The sequence below is a fragment of the Geotrypetes seraphini genome, chromosome 1 (genome assembly GCF_902459505.1).
Source record: "Geotrypetes seraphini chromosome 1, aGeoSer1.1, whole genome shotgun sequence".
In the NCBI taxonomy this organism is placed as follows: domain Eukaryota; kingdom Metazoa; phylum Chordata; class Amphibia; order Gymnophiona; family Dermophiidae; genus Geotrypetes; species Geotrypetes seraphini.
The window spans coordinates 463,122,109-463,141,572 of NC_047084.1; the positions used below are offsets into that span (position 1 = coordinate 463,122,109).

A 19,464-nucleotide genomic window follows, 5' to 3' on the forward strand; every position below is an offset into this window, starting at 1 on the left:
CCCCTGTGCTATCTGAATATTTCAAAGCATTCTGTAAATCTACTTAAATCTAGCAAAAAAAAGTACTCTAAGACTCCAGCTAATCCAGAATACTGCAGCCAAACTGATCTTCTCAAAACGCAAGTCTGACCATGCCTCCCCACTCCTTGCCAAACTTCACTGGCTTCCAATAATCTCCAGAATCCATTTCAAATGTTCCTGCCTGGCTTTCAAGATCATTCACGGAATCCTGCCTCCTCTTATCCCACTGTCTTTCAACTCCTCCAGTCCTGACTCCTCCAGAACTGCCCAAAGGCTTAAACTAGCCTTCCCCTCTCCACGAGGCATCTACTATTCAGGCAAACTGGGAAAATCCCTTCTCTTCAAAATCACAGGTCTTTGGAACGACCTCACCACCCCGCTGCGGAACCTGAGCTCCCTTCAGTTATTCCGCAAACAACTGAAAACCTGGCTTTTCAGCAAATTGTAGCTCTATCCTTCCCCCCTTTCTCTCCCCCTTCTACACATAAGTTCATGTAATACTTTTTCTTCTTCTCTACCCACTATTTTAAGTTCTTGTAAACCGTGTCGAGCTCCATTCTCATGAAGATGATGCAGTATATAAACTTAAGGTTTAGATTAGATTAGATTAGATTCTGTAAGACTATTCAGTGGCACTATCCAGATAGCGTCTCTGAATATTGGTAGCTAGGGCACTTATCAGGCCTTAAATCTGTATCCCAAGAGTTTTCAGTGCTATGCAAAACAAAGGTGGCGAGGGGGAATTCCCTGAACTACTCCTTGCTGGATCCTAATGACATCTTCGTAATTCAGATGGAATGTAATCTACCAGTTTAATTGTGAATGTAAAACTCAATCAATCCAGGGTTTGCTTGTATATTTCAAGGCAACTTATTAACCAGGAGTATGGGATGTTATTGAATATTTTCTTATAGTCAGTCATGTTCCACTAGTCTGAGAGACGGGAAAATAAGGTGACTTATTCAAGATCACACACATATTGAATAATATGTGTGTGATCTTGAATAAGTCACCTTATTTTCCCGTCTCTCAGACTAGTGGAACATGGTTTAACTAGCAACAGTTAAATCACACTGCTCTTCAGTGGCGTACCCGGGGCCCATCATTTTTTGACACCCCCCCCATGTAAAAAAATATTTTTTGTAATGACCATGAAACGGAATAAATGGTCAGAATAGAAACAGGCAGTGAAAATTTTCTTATATTCCAAACATAACATAACATAAATTATGTCTGAATTGTCATGACATCAGAAGTACATATGGAGTAGTTGCAGGTGATGCTTGGGACAGTTCTGATTGTGTTAGTTCGGTTTTATGTGTTTTTTGAATAGAAGGGTTTTTATTTCTTTTTGAAGGTTTTGCAGTCTGTGGTCGATGTCAATTGGTTGTAGAGTTGGGGGTCGAGTGTTGCAGCTCGAATGGCTAGGAGGTTGTCGAACAGTTTTTTTCTTTTGACGTTTTTGGTTGGAGGGTGTGTGAATGGTGCGTGAGTTCTCCTATGTCTGGTTGAGGTGGATTGAATTATTTAGCTGAAGAAATTAGTTACCCCCTCATCCCACACACATTAATTCTCTTCCATTTTTGTTCCCATTATAAAAAACACTGATAAGTTCCCAGAAAAAAAATACATTAAAATAAGAAGTGAAAACAAAGGCCCCTACAGATGAGAACATAACATAAGAATAGCCTAACTGGGTCAGACCAATGGTCCATCATGCCCAGTAGCCCATTCTCATGGTAGCCAATCCAGGACCACTAATACCTGGTCAAAACCCAAAGAGTAGCAACATTCCATGCTACCGATCCAGGGCAAGCAGACACTTCCCCCATGTCTTAATAACAGATTATGGACTTTTCCTCCAGGAATTTGTCCAAATCTTTCTTAAAACCAGCTACACTATCTGCTTTTACCATAACTTCTGGCCACTTCATTTTTAAGTTTAGATCTTTCCTTTCAAACAGAGACCTTTGCTAGATGTCAAATACAGCACAAGGTAACTTCACATGGACTTAGCTGTGCAGGAAATGTGAATCTCCTCATACACCCACCATATAGTGCAAAAATGTGCAAAGGTCTGTTTTTTTCTTTCGATCACTACATAGCCTAATGCCACACAAGCAGCGCTGTTACAAACATATTCTGTAGGTCAATGCTAAGGATAACAAAGTTTCCTTCCTTGGACCAGAAGGAGATAAACCACTGGAAGAGATCCCAAAACAACACCCAAAGACCCACTCAGTGTGTGAACCAGTTGAGTGGAGTGGACTAACTAGGGGGTGGAAATGGGCCCGGAGTTTGCTCAGCAGAATTTCCCAGACCACCTCTTCCTCTCAACACATTGACACGCTGCCACCATCACCACTAGGAACACCTCACTGGGTAGGCCAGCTATGCTATAAACTTTATAAAACACATTATTATATTTTCTTATAAAGCACATATTTTAACTGAACTCTCTGACATCCTCAGCCTTTCCATTCACAAAAATAGAAGGAAGAAAAGTTCCCATTTCCTGCTGTCTCATGTCCCCGGCCTATACAATATTTTTTTTCTGCAGACCCTTCAAAAGTCTGACCAAATCCTCGTTTCACTTGCATTATAAAGTACTGAGGATGCCATCTCTCCCCAATCCCAGGTCCTAAAGTCTAAGACAGTAGCGCAAACTAATGCTGCCAGATACAGGAAAAAAAATTTTGATTCGATTCAGCTCTATTGAATTGGTTTTTCAATTCGATTTTCCTGCCCAGTTGGGTGATTTTTTTCAAAACTCCTGGTGGGTTTTATAGCTTTTTCACCCCCTTTGGCTTCTCCTAACCACACTGGCGCTGTGGTGTAAATAAAATAAAGAAACAAAAAGGACTTTTCCTCTCTCTGTTAAATCCTAGCTCACGTTTGCAGTCCAACACCAGCTCTGGCAGGATACACATTTCAAATCTGACATATTATAATCACAAAACAGAAAATAAAATTAATTTTTCTACCTTTTGTTGTCTGGTTATATTTCAAATCTTGTTGGTCCAAGCTCTGGTTTTCTTCTGATAACTTGCTTGCCAGGGTCTCCTTCTTTCTGCATGCTAACCATCCATCTGCCAACTCTGTCCTTCCTTTCCATTTCCCTTCCCTTCCCAGGAAGTCTGGTATCTTTCCTTTTTTTCATCTCCCTCCACAGATCCACCTTTTCTTAAATACCCTTTCATCAGGCATCTCTCCTTCCTTCCCCACCATCCCAGAGTCCACCATTTCTCCCTTTCTTTTCCTAATTACCCTCCTATCCAGTATCTCTATCCCTCCTCCACACCATCCCTTGTGTCCAATTTCTCTCCCTTTCTGTTCCTTCCCTCCCTAAATCCCATGGTCCATCATCTCTCTCCCTCTCCTCTATTTTCAGACCCATTATTTCTTCCCCCCCCCCCAAAGTTTGGCATATGCACGTCTCTTTGAACACCCCCTTCCCTCCGTGTACTTCTAAATCATGGTCCCCCCCAAAGGCCTGTCCCCCCTTAAAGGTCTGCCTGTCCCCCCTTGAAGGCCTGCACCCCCCTTGAAGGCCTGTCCCATCCCCTTGTAGGCCTGTCCCCCCCTTGAAGGCCTGCCTGCCTGTCCCCCCCTTGAAGGTCTGCACCCCCCGAAGGCCTGCACCCCCCCGAAGGCCTGTCCACCACTTGAAGGCCTGTCCCACCCCCTTGTAGCTTCTCCCCCCCCCTTGTAGGCCTGTCCCCCCTTGAAGGCCTGCCTGCCTGCCTTTCCCCCCCTTGAAGGCCTGTCCCCCCTTGAAGGCCTGCACCCCCCCCTCGAAGGCCTGCACTCCCTTGAAGGTCTGCACCCCCCCCCGAAGGCCTGTCCCCCACTTGAAGGTCTGTCCCACCCCCTTGTAGCTTCTCCCCCCCTTGTAGGCCTGTCCCCCCCTTGAAGGCCTGCCTGCCTGCCTTTCCCCCCCTTGAAGGCCTGCACCCCCTTGAAGGCCTGCACTCCCTTGAAGGTCTGCACCCCCCCCCCCGAAGGCCTGTCCCCCCCTTGAAGGCCTGTCCCCCCCTTGAAGGCCTGTCCCACCCCCTTGTAGGCCTGTCCCCCCCTTGTAGGCCTGTCCCCCCCTTGTAGGCCTGTCCCCCCTTTAAGGCCTGCCTTTCCCCCCCTTGAAGGCCTGCACCCCCCTTTGAAGGCCTGTCCCACCCCCTTGTAGGCCTGTCCCCCCCTTGTAGGCCTGTCCCCCCCTTGAAGGCCTGCCTGCCTTTCCCCCCTTGAAGGCCTGCACCCCCTTGAAGGTCTGCACCCCCCCAAAGGCCTACACCCCCCGAAGGCCTGCACCCCCCCTGAAGGCCTGCCTGCCCCCCTTGAAGGCCTGCACCCCTTGAAGGTCTGCACCCCTTGAAGGTCTGCACCCCCCCCGAAGGCCTGTCCCCCCTTGAAGGCCTGCCTGCCTGCCTGTCACCACCTCCCCCTTGAAAGCCTGCTTGCCTGCCCGCCCGCCCCACCCTGAAGGCCTGATGCCCCGACCCACCCCGAAGGACCGCTCGCCCCCCTGGCCTCCCCGCACCACCTATGAAGCAGCCGCAGCAGGATCGCGAAGTCAGCGTCAGCGATCCCTGCGCTGCTTCCTGCACCACGGTCCCGCCCCTCCTCTGACGTCAGAGGAGGAGCGGGATCGCGGCGCAGGAAGCAGCGCAGGGATCGCTGACGCTGACTTCGCGATCCTGCTGCGGGCTGCTTCACAGGTGGTGCAGGAAGGTCAGTGGGGCGAGCGGTCCTTCGGGGGTGGCGGGGGACTGAACGGCAAGCCGGGAACACCCCCTTAGGGCTGGCACCCGGGGCGCACCGCCCCCCCCCGCCCCCTCCTTGGTACGCCACTGCTGCTCTTTCTCTCCTTCCCTGTGTGGAAAAGAAGGAAAGCAAAGATCTGAAGGTGCTCTGATGCTTTGGGCTTCTGTACCTAGGTCCCCCACCCTACCCCAAGAGATCTGGGAACTTCATACTCACTTCCTCAGTAGATGGTCTCCATAAATAGGGATGAAGTAGGGGAAGAGATAGGGGGCGATGCAGGTAGAGATGATGAGGCAGAGAAGGCAGCCAAGCAGACTGAAGGACACTTTACGGAGCCAGGGGAAGCTCTGTAAGAGGGGACATAGCATAGTATTAACAAGAGATCTCCTACTTCCAAACTACATGTTAAGTGCAGAACTATAAAATAAGCCACTCCTCACAGGAAACCCAACCTCCATGGATCCTACTTACTAACTACTGTCCCATCTCCTTCCTCCATTTTATATCCCAACTACTTGATTATGCATTCACTACCACCCTCTTGACTTTCTTTCATCTCAAAACATTCTCAATCCACTTCAGCTAACTCTGTTCTTGGAACAAACAAACGCAATCCACCCTAGTCAAACTGATTTCAGACCGCATCACTCCACAGAGCTCTCGCTGCTAGGCCTAGTCACAACCATCCGGAATTACATTGATCAAAGAAAAATCAGTCCTCTTGATTTCATTAGATTTGTCTGCTGCGTTCGACATTATCGATCATTCAAGTCTTCTTAACCACCTTGAATCATTAGGTATCTCAGGGACCGTATTGAAATGGTTCCAATCATACTTCTTTGAAAGGCAATACCAGCAAGATTCAGGTGTACCTCAAGGCTCCGCTCTATCTCTTTCTTTCTCCTCTTCTTACTATCGCACAATCCGTTGGCTTTACTATCTTTGCATACGCGGATGATATTCAACTCATTTATCCTATTCAATCAGACAACTCTGTGCAAATTCAGGAAATCAACCAAAAACGTACCCTCATTAGTAACTGGCTATCTCAAAATTTACTCACCCTTAACATTGCCAAACAGTTGCTTTTTCCAACTAAAGAAAATGAAACGTTGAAATCCTAATTATGCATCTCTTCCACTCCAATACAACTGGTATCGACTATTACATTTTTAGGTGTAATTCTTGACAATACTCTTTCTTTTAAAGCCCAAATCAGCTCCGTAGTACAAAAATGTTTCTTCAAACTGCCATACTAGGCCAGGCCCAGGTCAATTAAGCCCAGTATCCTATTTCCAACAGTGGCCAACCCAAGTCATAAATACCTTTCAAGATCCCAAAGAGTAAAACATATTTTATGCTGCTTATCCTAGGTATAAGCAGTGGATTTCCCTACATCTATCTTAATGACTTATGGACTTCTTTTTTAGGAAGCTATCCAAACATTTTTTAAACCCTGCTAAGCTAATTGCTTTCACCACAATCTGTGGCAGCAGATTCCAGAGTTTAATTACATGTTGCTTGAAGAAATATTTTCTTCTGTTTGTTTTACATCTACTGCTTAGTAGCTTCAATATATGCCATCTAGTCCTAGTATTTTTGGAAAGAGTAAACAAGTGACTCGCATCTACCCACTCCACTCAGTATTTTATAGATTTCTATCATATCTCCTCTGAACCGTCTCTTCTCCAGACTAAAGAGCCCTAGCCACTTTAGCTTTTCTTTACAGGGAAGTCATCCCATCGTTTTTACCATTTTCATCACCCCTCTCTGTACCTTTTCTAATTCCACTATATCTTTATTGAGATGTAACGAGCAGAACTGCACAGTATTCGAGCTGCGGCCGCACCATAGATCGATACAAAGACATTATAACATTCTCATCTTTGTTTTCCATTCCTGATCATTCCTAACATTCTATTTGCATTCTTAGCAGCCACTGCACACTGAGCAGAGGGTTTCTTTGTATCCTCAACGATGACAGTTAGATCTTTTTCCTGGTTGGTGACTTCTATCTAATGTGGATCCCTACATCACGCAACTATAGTTGGGCTCCTCTTTTCCGCTTACATCACTTTGCACTTGCTCACATTAAACATGATCTGCCATTTTGATGCCCAGTCTCGCAAGGTTCTCTTGCAATTTTTCACAATCCTCGTGACTTAACTTTGAACAACTTTGTGTCATCAGCAAATTTAATGATGAAATTCCCTTACTGATCTGCTTTTCTTGCCGTCATCTTGGATCTTGCACATCGTTTGCCTTGCTACTCTTGGGACCATTTTGCTTAACATCAATCTTCATTCTGTGGTAATTGATTCGAAGCTTTAGCATAATCTTTCATTTTATGTCTTTTACAGTCAGTTATTTTGCTGTTATCTCATAACAATAATATGGTTAACAAAACTACAGATACTTTATTATCGGCTTTCATCTTTTATTTCATATTGAGCTACCCAATGAAGATGAATAAAAAATGCAAATAAATATATTTGAGTCTCACCAGTTTCTGACCTTCCACAGCCTGCAGATAGCCAAAGAAGCTGATCCATGGCCCAAAGATCACTGTCCCCACAAAGTAGATGTAACCCATAAACTCAACAGGGGATGGAATTGAGGGCGACTGCCCCCGATCCAGGTCAAAACCCAGAGAAACAGCTTTCATTGCCACAATCATCTGTGCACCTAGAAAGATAGGGGAGAGAGAAGTGAGGACAAACAGTGTGCAAGGAGGAAGGAGAAAGAATCAACAGGGAGGGGTGTAAAACAGGCTGCCCTCTCTTCCTGCTGTATAGACAAAACTCTCTCCTCATCTTGAGAGACATGTCTTGGTAAGAGGAATCCTAGAGGTTTAAACAACTTCGTTTCTTCATGCAGAACAACAGTCTAAGATTATTCTCTATCACTCGCCTCTCATCTTGTGCCACGTGACTGTGTCCACCATGTGCATCTCCCTGCAGGACAGAAGGAAAATGAAAGAGCAAGACAGAAGGAGAAGATGAAACACAGGGAAAGAGGGGATGTGACATACAAAAATAAAAACAAAAATCGCATACTAAGCGCAAAAAGGGGAAATTCTATATAGGTCGCTTAAAGTTAGGAATACAAACTAATTGACTGAATTGGTGCTAATCAACAGCAGGCATTATAACAAGCACTGAATAGGCATTACGAACTATGTGCGGATCAGCTCCACGCTCTATCCAAGTGGTTCCCAACCCTGTCCTGGAGGACCACCAGCCAGTCAGGTTTTCAGGATAGCCCTAATGAATATGCATGGAGCAGATTTGCATGCCTGTCACTTCCATTATATGCAAATCTCTCTCATGCATATTCATTAGGGCTAGTCTGAAAACCTGACTGGCTGGTGGTCCTCCAGGACAGGGTTGGGAACTACTGCTCTATCCTATAACCTGCACAACGCCAAAGAAGGTGTGGCCATAGGAGGGTCTGGATTGTTCCCAAAATTTTGGCGTACCCTTATAGAATATCTGCATTTCCATGCCTAATTTGCCAACATTAACACCAGGCTTTGACAAGCAGAAATGCTCGTGCCGAAAGTTAGGCACAAAGGACCTGATTCTATAAATGGCGCCAATCTTCTACGCACTGCTCAGCGCGACTGTTAACTTCTGGGCGCCATTTACACAGTCATGCCTAACTTCACTTAGACATCACAATGCTACATGCCGGTACATTAGCCAGGGTTTTCCTGGCCTAATTTACCGGCGCCCAACACACACACACCTGGTGACACCTAATTCATACCATACCTATTCTCCGTCTCTATCTACAGCTACTTTGCAGGTAGATGTTAGTCGTCAATAGGTGCCACTCCGCGTTCTGAGAAGAGCTCTTAATTATGTTTTAATGAGCTTTTAAAGGTGTGCTCAATTACCATACCAATTAAGCTTATTAATCAATTTTGAGTTCCATACTGAACTCAGCTATGCATCACCAATCGGGGTGTCATTTATAGAATCTGGTCCAAAATACTGTGGTACATCGGTTTACGAGTGCACCGGTTTGTGAGTGTTTTGCAAGACGAGCAAAACATTTCCAAAATTGGCACCTTGGAAACCGAGCGTGGCTCGATTTACGAGCGCCCCCCCCACGATCCGGCACCCTTCCCCCGCGATCCGGCACCCCCCTGCCGCTTCTTACAGTCATCTGGGCACCGGCATGTCCTGTGCTTGGTGCCGGTGCCCGAAGATCGGCCTCCTCTTCTGCTGGGCCTTGAGCATCTGCGCATGCTCAAGGCCTGCGAGATCACGTTCACATGCCGGTGCCGGTGCCCAGATGACGGTAAGAAGCAGGGGGGGGGGGCCCAATCGCGGCGGAGGGGTGCCCGATCACGTCAGGGGGTGTGCCCAATCGCGGGGGGAAGCAATGTCGGTTCTCGTGGGGGGAGGGGGAACGTATCAAAGCGAGTTTCCATTATTTCCTATGGGGAAACTCGATTTGATAAACGAGCATTTTGGATTACGAGCATGCTCCTGGAACAGATTATGCTCGTAATCCAAGGTACCACTGTATGCACAAAGTTAGTATTCTATACAAACCATTCTAAGGGGGGGAGGAAACAGCCTTTATAGAATTCACACTTAGTGTGAATCATGCCAGCACCAAACTTTGGACAACCTATGTAGAAGTCCCCAGAAACTACTTCCCTCCCATCCCCATCATTCACCTTCCCCCAGCAAACACTATTCATTAGAAATTCCTAAATTCACCCTCTGACCAATCCCTGCTCCTATTTCAACACTTCAACCTTTTATTGCTCCAGGTCTTACCCCATCAGGAGGTAGATGAGGGTGGTGACGGAGAGGAAAACTCCGCGGTGGGATGAATCACGGCAAAGGAAGAGCACGAGGTAGCAGAGGAGGCTGAGCAGTACCACCCACACCATCTGCAACTGGAAGTAGTGATAGAGGGTGTAGAAGCCACCAGCCATTGTGCTGAGGTGTTTAACATAGGAGGGTAAACCTACAAAGTAAGGGGGGGAGAGGGGAGAGAAGAAAAGCAACTATTAAATAAATTCTCCAAAATAATGCATAGTAACAAAAGGGCGAATGATGGAGACTCACCGATCCGCCACAGGAGCCTACATCCCAGACAGATGAGAAGCAGTAGACAGACTTGTTCAAGGCCTTGCTGGGCTGTGGGGGTAATGCAACCATGGAAGAGCTGTTGGTAGAAGTCCCTCCTGCTGAAAGCTGCCATAGTGCTCACCCCTGCCCCCTGGGTATGGAAACTTGAAAAACAAAAGCAAACACCCATGAACATGCTCAAGATCTCTCAAAGAACAGGAGACAACAGGAGTGTGTGCAAGTAGCACAGGGACAAGATTTAAGTTTCCTGAACTATAACTAAAGCAAAGATACTTGCCTGTAGAAGGTGTTCTCCGAGGAGAGCAGAATATATTTTCAAATGTGGGCGACATCATCCACAGAACCCAGTACAGGCATTACCAAGTGCACTGTGATTTTAAATTTTTTAAGGCAGTGCCCTTATCACATGCATGCTGGTGCCTTTCTATTTGACGTCAGCTCGCAGGACCATCAGTTCAGTAACAAAGCTAAAAAGTCAACTAGGAGAGGTGGGCAGGTTGTGAGAATATATTCCTGCTGTCCTTGAAGAACACCTGCTACAGGTAAGTTATCTTTGTTTTTCCAAGGACAAAGGCATAATATTCTCACGTGTGAGACTCCCAAGCTGCCAGGATCATGACTCTGGAAAAGGAAAATTGATCTACAAATATGATCCTGGGAAAACCCAAGAGGGCTGGAGGGAAAGTTGGCGCTCAGGAAGTAAAATGATTCTGCAAAACTACTTGTCCAAATCAACTGTCTCTTCTGGAGTTTTGTTCTAAACAGTAGTGACAGAATGGTATAGACTGAGGTCCAAGTAGTCACTTTGCATATGTCCTCAATAGATGCATAGCAGAAATGAGCTACCAAGACAGCCATAGCTCAAACATTTGTGGGCTGATGACTGGACCTGCAGCATCAGCCCAGCCTGAGTATACACGAAGGAAATACAGTCCACCAGCCAAGTGAGATGGTTATCTTGGTAACAGGAACTCAGAGTCTGTTAGGACAGAAAGCTACAGAAAACTATGAGGATCTTCTATGAAGCTTAGTCTGGTCAAGGTGGTATGCTAACACACAATTGCAGTTGAAGGTATGAAGAGCTGCTTCCCCAGTATGAGAATATGACTTTGGAGACAAAACAGGCAAAACTACAGACTGATTAAGGTAGCATTCTGAGAAAACTTTGGTTAGGAATTTTGGATGAGTTTGAAGCACTTCTCTGTTGTGGCAGAATCTTGTGTTGGGAGGGAGGATCACTCACATGGTGTGCAGACATGAGGAGTATGAGGAAACTGACTTTCCAAGTGAGATGTTTGAGAGAGCAAATTGTAAATGACTTTTATGAAGAGCAGATAGTACGATGCTAAAATCCTAGCAACAGATGGAGGTTCCAAAGATGGTTTGGTATGGCGAAGTCCTTTCATAAACCTGGATGCTACAGGATAAACAGAGAGGTTTCTCATCCAAGAGAGTATGAAATGCACTGAGATGTACTCAAACCAAGTTGGTTTTTAGACCAGACTTAGAGAGGTGAAGGTGGTAGTCTAGGATGAATGGAAGTGGACATGTGACAGTTTCAAGAGAATGTAGTACACACCAGGAAGAAAATCTCATTCATTCTCAAACTCGAAAAACGGCGATTTTAGGATTTTTCAGGAGAAAGAACATAGGGGAACATTCAGAAACATTCAAACTCCACTTTTCACACCTCCCCCGATGTCTCTCACAGGCTGTCAGCCTGAGTACTCACTGTGACCTGAGAAGATCAGTTAGAAGTGCTGCAAGCCTCCTGCATTCAGATCTCTCAAAATAGCTGGATGAGACTAATCACTACCACAATTCTAGGAATTCCAGTCAGACTCCAATGTACGACTTGCAGACCATCGGATGTGTACCGAAATGGGCAGAGGCATGACGCAGCCAGCACCTTGCGACACACTACTGAGCCTCCTAAGGGCGCCTAACAGCCTGCGCTCGACCCCTGATTAACAGAAGGTGAGATCACCTCAGGGACGGCCCTGAGCTCTGGAGAAAACTATGCAGGCTGGCCAACAGGTACCCAGGCAGAACTTTAAAATCGCTCCAAGCACTAAATTACCTGAAAAGGGGACAAAATTACATTGAATTAAAACAATAAAATGGGGAGAGCATAGCACACATACACAACCGCATTCATGCGTACAGAAGGAAAAAATTATAGAGGGCGCTAAACTGCACAGTGAAATACTTGAGAGGCAGAGTGGAAAATCTGGAATGGATTACTTCTGCAGCCATGCAACTAAAGGGAAATAACCCTACTTTCTAAATAAAATGTCTCACCTATTGCACCGGGAAGAACATATAGTAAATTAGTTTGTAAAGATTTAAGAGAGCAGAAGACTGAAAAGGGAACCTTATAAACTAGGCATAAAATCTTGCTAGAGATTCTGTGGACAATAAGGAGCTACTGTTCAGATTTAAGCACTCAGCATTGTCTGACATAGAGGGGAAAACGGCCAAAGCTAAGTCAAAGGGCTCAATGACCCAGGAAGCATAAGTAAAAAATATCCCCAAAATGATCTATGCTCCTGGAAAGAAAAAAGGGCTTGAGGGGCCAGAAAATGAAAGAGTTGACAAAATTAAACCAAAGTTGGTACAAATACAGGAACATGGTAAAAACAAAGAATTATCGCAAAAAGTATGAAAAATAAAAACGGGAGGCAAAATAAAGCTGAAAAGTTTGATGTGCTGAAGAAGAACACTGAAAACATAGTTTCTCTGCTCAATGGAAAAACTGATGGCCCTACAAGTTGATGTCAGGCAGGAAGGCACTGGCACACATGTAAGTATGGGCGCTGCCTTAAAAAATTTCAAGCAACAGTGCACTTATTAGCATCCATACTGGGTTCCATGTATGACATACATCACCCACATGTTTGAGAATATTAAGCCTGCTTGTCCTCTAAGAAAGACAGAATACCTGCTGGACAGAGGGATGAGCCGAAAAGGAAAGCAGGGGCAATAAACAGTGATAGAAACTGCTGAGAAGGGGGAGGGGTAATTGGAAAAAAGCAGGAGCAATAAACAGATACAGGAACTATTGGGGGGGGGGGGAAGAGAGAGAAGACAAAAATGTGAATAGCAGGGGCAATAAAGTGAAATTCAACAATGTAGGGCAAAGGAACATTTTTGTGTTTGGCTGGGCCAAACATAACATAAGTATTGCCCCTGTCGGGTCAGACCAGAGGTCCATCGTGCCCGGCAGTCCGCTCACGCGGCGGCCCCTCAGGTCCATGACCTGATAGTGCTCATATCCTAAAACTCTCATACGCTTTTCGCTTAATGTCCTGTAGAGTAACCCTCTATCTGTACCCTGTAATCCCCTTCGCTTCCAGGAAATCATCCAGTCCCTTTTTGAACAAATCAAGCTCTGTCCATGATCCCCCATCTTCCTAGTTGCCGATGCTATGTGGGATGAAAAACTGACAGGACCATAGCCCATCCTTTTCTACTATCTCTGCAAAAGTAGCAACCCTATTCATAGTCCAGTCTTTTTCAACCGGTTCTAGTTTTACCCCACTGCACAGAAGGACTCGTAGCCTTGCTCTTCTTAAAGAATCCAGTTTGCAAAACAAAACAGTCCTTGCATACAATGGTGTAAAACGTGGACAGGATCAACCCTGTCGGGTGAATCTGGAGCCAATTCGCAACCCCATGCAGGAGGGTACCAGATGCAGCCACTGCCAAAGCAAAGATTAGAGATAGCAAGTCGCACGCCAAGCATCCCTCTTCACAACGCATTCGGAGTCCGCTCCCTCCCCCTCCCTGTGGAATGCCATAATCCCTGGTCCCAACAAGTCACGCACTCCCTTCTCCCCCCCACCTGTGCGCGAGCCAACACCTCTCCCTGCAAACTCACACCTCAGGTCGGCCACCACCAATTAGCAGCTTTCTTTTCTTCGGTGACCCGTCCACTCTAACACAATCGCTCTCCCTCTGCTGCAGACAGGAAGTTGCGTAGGGGGGGGGGCGGGACACTGGAGAATTGAATAAAGGGCGGGCGATAGAGAGGGCTGCGCGCAAAAATGTCTCTGCGGTGATGGAAGTGGTTCGTGCGGCGGTCACGTGCGAGTGTAGAAGCCGCTCAATTATCTACCCAGAGGGTCCTCCAAGACGTCCGAGTGCCGCCCCTTATTCCCTTCTTGACATCTGCCCTGGCTGATGCAGCCGGGCTCGCTCACGTTGGCTCATGCAGGGTACAGAGGTCACCTGGTCTAGTGGCGCATGCGTGTGGTGCACTTCAGCTGGCGCTAGATTGCTGCACGTGGAGGACGCCGAGTGCTGTTGCATGGCTATAACAGCAGTTCTCCCTGGGCAGCACGATGCAATAAGTCTATACAGCCACACCTGAGGGTGACCTCGGGGTGCCAAGCTGGCCCTTTTGGCAAAGCTCGGAAGACTTTTAAATCGGGTTTCTTAGTGTAACAGGAAGAAAAAATAAATACATTTAAAGCACTTAAAGAGAAATTGGTGAAGCAATGCTGAGGACCTCAAGAGATGGGCTCATGAACAGAGCAGGAAGCTTGGGGGAAGCTGTACAATAGCAGCTCCAGGATTGTTATTGTGAACTAGAGGAGAGCAGAGAGTTTTAGGGCAACACATGGAATTAGTGAGGAAATGGTATGTCTGCTCTGGAGTTTGTGTGTGTGTAAGGAGTGAATATTTTTTAAATATTTCCTTAAATGTTTGATTTCATGAGAAATGCTGCAAATTACCCCTCCCCCATTTTTACTAAGCAGGAGTAGAGGTTTCTACCACTGCCCAGATTGCTAAATGCTCTGGCACTGCTGCAAGGCTCATAGAATTCCTGAGCTGAGGTTTGTAGTGAGTTTGTGAGTATGGGTCAAGAACTTATCTGATTCCTGCTGGTTCTCATGATTTACTGAGGTTTCTACATTAAGGGCTCCTTTTACAAAGCTGCGGTAGAGGTTTCTACTGCAGGCTAGTGAGGTAAATGCTCCGACACTCATAGGAATTCAATGAGCATCAGAGCATTTACCTCACTGGCCCTTGGTAGAAACCAGGAAGGGGTAAAACATGGACCTTACGGACCTCGTGGATCTAAAACTGCACGTCCTTAAAAATCCGAGGTCCGTGCCACTTGTAGTTTCTGGCTCTGACAGACCTCTATGACAATTTAGCTCTAACGGATCCTATATAGTAACATAGTAACATAGTAGATGACGGCAGATAAAGACCCGAATGGTCCATCCAGTCTGCCCAACCTGATTCAATTAACAAAATTTTTTTTTTTTTTTTTTTTTCTTCTTAGCTATTTCTGGGCGAGAATCCAAAGCTTTACCCGGTACTGTGCTTGGGTTCCAACTGCCGAAATCTCTGTTAAGACTTACTCCAGCCCATCTACACCCTCCCAGCCATTGAAGCCCTCCCCTGCCCATCCTCCTCCAAACGGCCATACACAGACACAGACCGTACAAGTCTGCCCAGTAACTGGCCTAGTTCAATCTTTAATATTATTTTCTGATTCTAAATCTTCTGTGTTCATCCCACGCTTCTTTGAACTCAGTCACAGTTTTACTCTCCACCACCTCTCCCGGGAGCGCATTCCAGGCATCCACCACCCTCTCCGTAAAGTAGAATTTCCTAACATTGCCCCTGAATCTACCACCCCTCAACCTCAAATTATGTCCTCTGGTTTTACCATTTTCCTTTCTCTGGAAAAGATTTTGTTCTACGTTAATACCCTTTAAGTATTTGAACGTCTGAATCATATCTCCCCTGTCTCTCCTTTCCTCTAGGGTATACATATTCAGGGCTTCCAGTCTCTCCTCATATGTCTTCTGGTGCAAGCCTCCTATCATTTTCGTCGCCCTCCTCTGGACCGCCTCAAGTCTTCTTACGTCTTTCACCAGATACGGTCTCCAAAACTGAACACAATACTCCAAGTGGGGCCTCACCAATGACCTGTACAGGGGCATCAACACCTTCTTTCTTCTACTGACTACGCCTCTCTTTATACAGCCCAGAATCCTTCTGGCAGCAGCCACTGCCTTGTCACACTGTTTTTTCGCCTTTAGATCTTCGGACACTATCACCCCGAGGTCCCTCTCCCCGTCCGTGCATATCAGCTTCTCTCCTCCCAGCATATACGGTTCCTTCCTATTATTAATCCCCAAATGCATTACTCTGCATTTCTTTGCATTGAATTTTAGTTGCCAGGCATTAGACCATTCCTCTAACTTTTGCAGATCCTTTTTCATATTTTCCACTCCCTCTTCGGTGTCTACTCTGTTACAAATCTTGGTATCATCTGCAAAAAGGCACACTTTTCCTTCTAACCCTTCAGCAATGTCACTTACATACATATTGAACAGGATTGGCCCCAGCACCGAACCCTGAGGGACTCCACTAGTCACCTTTCCTTCCTTCGAGCGACTTCCATTAACCACCACCCTCTGGCGTCTGTCCGACAGCCAGTTTCTGACCCAGTTCACCACTTTGGGTCCTAACTTTAGCCCTTCAAGTTTGTTCAACAGCCTCCTATGAGGAACTGTATCAAAGGCTTTGCTGAAATCCAAATAAATTACATCTAGCATATGTCCTCGATCCAGCTCTCTGGTCACCCAATCAAAAAATTCAATCAGGTTCGTTTGGCACGATTTACCTTTTGTAAAGCCATGTTGCCTCGGATCCTGTAACCCATTAGATTCAAGGAAATACACTATCCTTTCTTTCAGCAACACTTCCATTATTTTTCCAACAACTGAAGTGAGGCTCACCGGCCTGTAGTTTCCTGCTTCATCCCTGTGACCACTTTTATGAATAGGGACCACATCCGCTCTCCTCCAATCCCCAGGAATCACTCCCGTCTCCAGAGATTTGTTGAACAAGTCTTTAATAGGACTCGCCAGAACCTCTCTGAGTTCCCTTAGTATCCTGGGATGGATCCCGTCTGGTCCCATCGCTTTGTCCACCTTCAGTTTTTCAAGTTGCTCATAAACACCCTCCTCCGTGAACGGCGCAGAATCTACTCCATTTTCTCGTGTAACTTTGCCGGTCAATCTCGGTCCTTCTCCAGGATTTTCTTCTGTGAACACAGAACAGAAGTATTTGTTTAGCACATTTGCTTTCTCCTCATCACTCTCCACATATTTGTTCCCAGCATCTTTTAGCCTAGCAATTCCATTTTTTATCTTCCTCCTTTCACTAATATATCTGAAAAAATTTTTATCTCCCTTTTTTACATTTTTAGCCATTTGTTCTTCCGCCTGTGCCTTCGCCAAACGTATCTCTCTCTTGGCTTCTTTCAGTTTCACCCTGTAGTCCTTTCTGCTCTCCTCTTCTTGGGTTTTTTTATATTTCATGAACGCCAACTCTTTCGCCTTTATTTTCTCAGCCACTAGGTTGGAGAACCATATCGGCTTCCTTTTTCTTTTGTTTTTATTGATTTTCTTCACATAAAGGTCCGTAGCCATTTTTATCGCTCCTTTCAGCTTAGACCACTGTCTTTCCACTTCTCTTATGTCCTCCCATCCTAACAGCTCTTTCTTCAGGTACTTTCCCATTGCATTAAAGTCCGTACGTTTGAAATCTAGGACTTTAAGTATCGTGCGGCCGCTCTCCACTTTAGCCGTTATATCAAACCAAACCGTTTGATGATCGCTACTACCCAGGTGAGCACCCACTCGAACATTAGAGATACTCTCTCCATTTGTGAGGACCAGATCCAATATCGCTTTTTCCCTTGTGGGTTCCGTCACCATTTGTCTGAGCAGAGCCTCTTGAAAGGCATCCACAATCTCCCTACTTCTTTCCGATTCCGCAGACGGAACATTCCAGTCCGCATCCGGCAGGTTGAAATCTCCCAACAGCAGAACCTCCTCTTTCCTTCCAAACTTTTGGATATCCACAATCAGATCCTTATCAATTTGCTGCGATTGAGTCGGAGGTCTGTAGACTACACCCACGTAGATAGAAGTTCCATCTTCTCTTTTCAGAGCAATCCATATCGCTTCTTCCTCTCCCCAGGTCCCTTGCATTTCGGTCGCTTGGATATTGATCTTTACATAGAGAGCTACTCCTCCACCTTTATGACCATCTCTGTCCTTCCTAAAAAGATTATATCCCGGTATGTTTGCATCCCATCCATGTGATTCACTGAACCATGTCTCTGTGATAGCAACAATATCTAGATCTGCCTCTAATATCAGGGCTTGCAGATCATGAACTTTGTTGCTTAGACTGCGAGCATTTGTGGTCATCGCTTTCCAGCTATTTTTCAGCGATAATCTCCTTCTTCATATGGATTTTTGTGTCGTTTCACTTTCCGTTGCAATACTAAGAAATGAGTTGCTGATATTGCTTATGTTGCAGCCTTTACTACTATCACATCTTTTCTTTTGCCGGGGGTGGTCTTTATAATTGTCCTTCGTACATACACCACCCCCACCTTCTAGTTTAAATGCCTGGAAAAATATTGTCTAAATTTCTCTGCAAGGTTTCTTTTTCCTGCTGTAGTAATATGTAGCCCATCAGTGCAATATAGCTTCTTGTCCTTCCATGTATTTCCCCATTCTCCTATGTACCTGAAGCCTTCTTGATGACACCAGGCTCTGAGCCATCTATTAAAGTCCTCTGTGTTTTTCACTCTTTGCTCTCCTTTTCCATATGCAGGCAGTATTTCAGAAAAAGCTAAAGTCTTTACAAAAGGTTTCACGCCCTCACCAAGCTCCCGAAAAGCTTTCTGTGCTGCAAGTGTGGAGTTGTTGGCCAGGTCATTTGTTCCCAGATGGATAACAACATCAGTGTTAAAATCCTTAGTTTCTTCCTTAACTATAGTCAGTATTTGCCTGGAACTCCTGGTAGCTGAGGATCCTGGAAGACATTTCACTATTTTGGACTCCTCGCCCTGTGTTCCAAGGTTAATGCCTCTGATGATGGAATCCCCCAACAGTAATAGTTTTCTGTTTTTGGCTTTTTTATTTGTACTTAGGGTGCTCTTGTTCTCTTGAGTTTCCTTCATTGGTTCCAGTCCCACCTCCCTTCTGTTTTCCTGAGTATCGCAGTGCACTAGTGGAGCGAAGGAATTCTGTAGAGGTAATATTAGTGAAGGTGGATGTTTCTGTGTTACATGTCGCAGTCTTCCTGAGCCTACTGTGACCCATTTATTCCTGGGCTGTTTTATTCTTTGAGGTAGAGGTGGTAAGTTGGTATGATTTTGTGGAGTGATGGAAGCTGCTTTAATTGTATTCAATTCCTGTTTAAGTTTGCAGAGCTCCTCCTTAATACTGGCAAGTTGAAGACAGATGGGGCAAGCCTTAAGCCTCCAAATAGTATGTCTTGGAATTAAAGCACCACAGTGATTGCATAGAATAAAGGTCATCTTGATTGGTTGTGAAGTCCTGATTATATGGGTCTCTATATATGAATAGTGGTCCCTGGGGTTGGTGGGACTATAAGTAAGACTACTAGTAAGGTAGAAATATAGGCTCTATACCACCTAAAACACAGTATTTTAAACAAAACTGCAGGAAGAAGAAATAAGATTTAACAGAGGAAAGAGAAGGATTTTTTTGTGCTTTTTTATATT

At 45.5% G+C, this 19,464-nt stretch overlaps 1 protein-coding gene across 5 annotated transcripts in view; it reads right to left on the reverse strand.

Annotated features, from left to right (window-relative positions):
- PORCN (porcupine O-acyltransferase) overlaps nt 1-19,464 on the reverse strand; it is a 51,171-nt gene that overhangs the window by 26,295 nt on the left and 5,412 nt on the right. The window contains exons 1-6 of one of the 5 annotated variants that reach the window (XM_033923358.1): nt 14,011-14,107; nt 9,870-10,036; nt 9,576-9,768; nt 7,693-7,736; nt 7,286-7,467; nt 4,999-5,129 (exon numbers count right to left, since the gene is read on the reverse strand). In XM_033923358.1, the coding sequence (XP_033779249.1) occupies nt 4,999-5,129; nt 7,286-7,467; nt 7,693-7,736; nt 9,576-9,768; nt 9,870-10,005 (686 nt within the window). In that variant the 5' untranslated portion in view covers nt 10,006-10,036; nt 14,011-14,107. Of the gene's footprint in view, nt 1-4,998; nt 5,130-7,285; nt 7,468-7,692; nt 7,737-9,575; nt 9,769-9,869; nt 10,037-13,737; nt 13,989-14,010; nt 14,108-19,464 lie in introns of those variants that run through there. The other 4 variants (XM_033923351.1, XM_033923345.1, XM_033923372.1 and 1 more) reach the window with 4 other exon arrangements.